The 4,113-nt window shown below is 41.4% G+C and overlaps 1 protein-coding gene across 3 annotated transcripts in view; it reads right to left on the bottom strand.

Moving 5' to 3' along the window:
* Window positions 1–1,413: 1,413 nt before the first annotated feature.
* Window positions 1,414–4,113, bottom strand: part of LOC121839676 (tripartite motif-containing protein 16-like) — a 16,319-nt gene continuing 13,619 nt past the window's right edge. For 2 of the 3 annotated variants that reach the window (XM_042300673.1, XM_042300026.1), the window contains 3 exons: window positions 3,005–3,164; window positions 2,820–2,879; window positions 1,414–2,590 (listed from right to left, as the gene is read on the bottom strand). In XM_042300673.1, the coding sequence (XP_042156607.1) occupies window positions 2,073–2,590; window positions 2,820–2,879; window positions 3,005–3,164 (738 nt within the window). In that variant the 3' untranslated portion in view covers window positions 1,414–2,072. The remainder of the gene's footprint in view (window positions 2,591–2,819; window positions 2,880–3,004; window positions 3,165–4,113) is intronic. The other variant, XM_042300402.1, reaches the window with a different exon arrangement.

Raw genomic sequence — 4,113 nt, 5'->3', positions numbered from 1 at the left:
GGCCCATGGGGTTTTACTGCTCCCTGCTGGAGACTGGAGCACACTGCAGTCCCTTTCAGGTCCATGGGGTTTTACTGCCCCCTGCTGGAGACTGGAGCACACTGCAGTCCCTTTCAGGTCCATAGGGTTTTACTGCCCCCTGCTGGAGACTGGAGCACACTGCAGTCCCTGGCTTTCTTTGTGCAGCCGGATGACGAGGCCCTCATCAATACAGGTACTGTATGTAGAACCATAGTAAAGACCAGTATGGACTATCAATACAGGTACTGTATGTAGAACCATAGTAAAGACCAGTATGGACTATCAATACAGATACTGTATGTAGAACCATAGTAAAGACCAGTATGGACTATCAATACAGATACTGTATGTAGAACCATAGTAAAGACCAGTATGGACTATCAATACAGATACTGTATGTAGAACCATAGTAAAGACCAGTATGGACTATCAATACAGATACTGTACTGTAGAACCATAGTAAAGACCAGTATGGACTATCAATACAGATACTGTATGTAGAACCATAGTAAAGACCAGTATGGACTATCAATACAGATACTGTATGTAGAACCATAGTAAAGACCAGTATGGACTATCAATACAGATACTGTATGTAGAACCATAGTAAAGACCAGTATGGACTATCAATACAGATACTGTATGTAGAACCATAGTAAAGACCAGTATGGACTATCAATACAGATACTGTATGTAGAACCATAGTAAAGACCAGTATGGACTATCAATACAGATACTGTATGTAGAACCATAGTAAAGACCAGTATGGACTATCAATACAGATACTGTATGTAGAACCATAGTAAAGACCAGTATGGACTATCAATACAGATACTGTATGTAGAACCATAGTAAAGACCAGTATGGACTATCAATACAGGTACTGTATGTAGAACCATAGTAAAGACCAGTATGGACTATCAATACAGGTACTGTATGTAGAACCATAGTAAAGACCAGTATGGACTATCAATACAGGTACTGTATGTAGAACCATAGTAAAGACCAGTATGGACTATCAATACAGATACTGTATGTAGAACCATAGTAAAGACCAGTATGGACTATCAATACAAAGTGACCATTTAGAATGAGGCCCAGTTCAATGAGAGGAAGTCTTAACAAGTAGAACACTACTTTAGACCTGGTCAGAAGCACCGTAGTGCACTACATAGGGAATAGGGAACCATTTGGAACAGAGACATTAATTCCCCTGAACATCTTCCTCTTCCTCATCTGGTTTCTTGAACAGCCCTTCACTCCTCCCCTCTTCCTCCCCTCCTCCCTTTTCATTCTATTCTATCAGCCACACCACTAGCTCACCTCCACACAATACATTTACAAGTTAAAGACACACCTTGGAATAAATAACAAAGGAAAACTATTACTAGATGAAGTTGAGTGTTTTTTATTATTTCCCATCACCATAAATCATATTTAATCACTGAACAGTAGCAGACCTAACTTCATCTGTTCCTGACTCTGGATAGTGGATTAAAAAGACCATCAATCTCCAATGATATTAAAGTACTATTCTGAACATTACTGATATACTGAGTGGCAAGTCAAGATATCTGCTGGTTTTATTGTTTGGTCAACAGCACCACCTGCTGGACAGGTTTAATGTTGCTGGACTGAGCAGTATGGGAGGATGAAAGATGACACATTTAGGGCCGGTTTCCTGGACATCTACATTGAACATACTGTTTAGTCCAGGACTAGGATTAATCTGTGTCTGGGAAACCAGACCATATAGTTTAGTAGAAAGTAAGTGATACCAGCTTGTAGTGGGCTGACTAGTCCTGAATTGTCCTTTAGTTCCTGGACCATTTTCCATGCAGCTCCAGGTGACAGAGAACACATCAATTAGGACCGAGCCAACAAGCTGATCAATGATACTGAGGAGAATTACATAGAGACAGAGAACCAACTGAGAAAACATATCAATGGTTCTGAATGACAACCAATATACATCAACACCAGACATCATGATTCATGGAAATGTACAATATTAAAACATTGTATTGAATTTTAATGAATAACAAATCAGTTTACAGTTTAACCAGCTCAGCAGTACCATTATAATTATTGAGCCAAAACCCAGGATAGAGGGGCTGAGTGAATGTGGTCTGGACTCTGTGGAGGAGGGTCATTGTGTCAGAGACACTGTAGAAGGACAGAGTACCTGCCTTGTGATCCAGGTACACTCCTACTCTGGAGGACTGAGGGCCTGATACTTTAGTCTCAACATTATTGTGTCTGAAACAATAACCACCACTATAGCACTCTAAACTCCAGGACTTGTTATTGAGTCCAAATCCACCATCTCTCTCTGTTCTGCTGATGTCTTTATATGAGACTGCTGTAACAACAACACCAGTCCTCTCCACCTCCCAGTAACAGCGTCCAGACAGACCCTCTCTACACTGAACCTGGTACCAGTTGGTGAATCTGTCTGGATGGTCAGGATATGGTTGGACTTGGTCTGTACGTGTCACCTTTCTGTTCCCTTCAGACAGAGAGAGGAGTGTGTATGCTGTGTTTGGGTCCAGTGTGAGCTGACAGGAATCTGGGAGAAGAGCAGAGACCAATGAGGGGAGTCAGAACAATAAGTTAAGTCAGATACTGTATCTACCCTGTCTTTGATTAGAGCACAGCAGAGATCAAATCAGAGAAATATGAGGAGTCAGATAGATACCCAGTCTTTGATTAGATCTACTATTGCTATATATTTCTAGAGGGATTGTTAGGAGTGTCAGTAAAAAGACTGTTAGTTACTTCACAATAAAGAGACTCACATTGTAACAACTGTTCTCTGGTCTTGGGCTCTGGAGGCAGTACAACATCCACTATATTCACTACAGACACACAAACACATTGACAGAGAGAGGGAATGTTATCATCAGACCATATTCCACATGTATATGACTAGTAGGGAACTTTCAATGGTCTAAAGTTGATGTTCTTATTGTTTTCAACACACCTGTAGTGGAGATCTTGGTCCATTCTCCTTTAAGGAAGTCTTCTAGTTTCTCTCTCAGTTCAGACACAGTCTTACTCACATCTCCAAAGTACTGAAGAGGACGGACAACGATGCTGGGTAAGTCTGAAGATACACTGATACTGGAGAGAGACTGATAACTCTGGAGAGAGAGAGAGAGAGAGACTGATAACTCTGGAGAGAGAGAGAGAGAGAGACTGATAACTCTGGAGAGAGAGAGAGAGACTGATAACTGGAGAGAGAGAGAGAGAGACTGATAACTCTGGAGAGAGAGAGAGAGAGAGACTGATAACTCTGGAGAGAGAGAGAGAGAGACTGATAACTCTGGAGAGAGAGAGAGAGATCAAAATCAAAATCCAGAAAAGAGCTGTTAAATTCTACAACCACCTAAAAGGAAGCGATTCACAAACCTTCCATAACAAAGCCATCACCTACAGAGAGATGAACCTGGAGAAGAGTCCCTAAGAGCAGCTGGTCCTGGGGCTCTGTTCACAAACACAAACACACACTACAGAGCCCCAGGACAGCAGCACAATTAGACCCAACCAAATTATGAGAAAACAAAAAGATAACTACTTAACACATTGGAAAGAATTAACAAAAAAACAGAGCAAACTAGAATGCTATTTGGCCCTACACAGAGAGTACACAGCGGCAGAATACCTGACCACTGTGACTGACCCAAAATTAAGGAAAGCCTTGACTATGTACAGACTCAGTGAGCATAGCCTTGCTATTGAGAAAGGCCCGGGTAGGCAGACATGGCTCTCAAGAGAAGACAGGCTATGTGCTCACTGCCCACAAAATGAGGTGGAAACTGAGCTGCACTTCCTAACCTCCTGCCCAATGTATGACCATATTAGAGAGACATATTTCCCTCAGATTACACAGATCCACAAAGAATTTGAAAACAAATCCAATTTTGATAAACTCCCACTTATCTACTGGGTGAAATTCCACAGTGTGCCATCACAGCAGCAAGATTTGTGACCTGTTGCCACGAGAAAAGGGCAACCAGTGAAGAACAAACACCATTGTAAATACAACCCATATTTATGCTTATTTATTTTATCTTGTGTCCTTTAGCCATT

Source organism: Oncorhynchus tshawytscha, linkage group LG01 (genome assembly GCF_018296145.1).
Source record: "Oncorhynchus tshawytscha isolate Ot180627B linkage group LG01, Otsh_v2.0, whole genome shotgun sequence".
NCBI lineage: Eukaryota > Metazoa > Chordata > Actinopteri > Salmoniformes > Salmonidae > Oncorhynchus > Oncorhynchus tshawytscha.
Note: the sequence above shows the minus strand (reverse complement) of the source record. Positions and strands in the feature narration are given on the sequence as shown.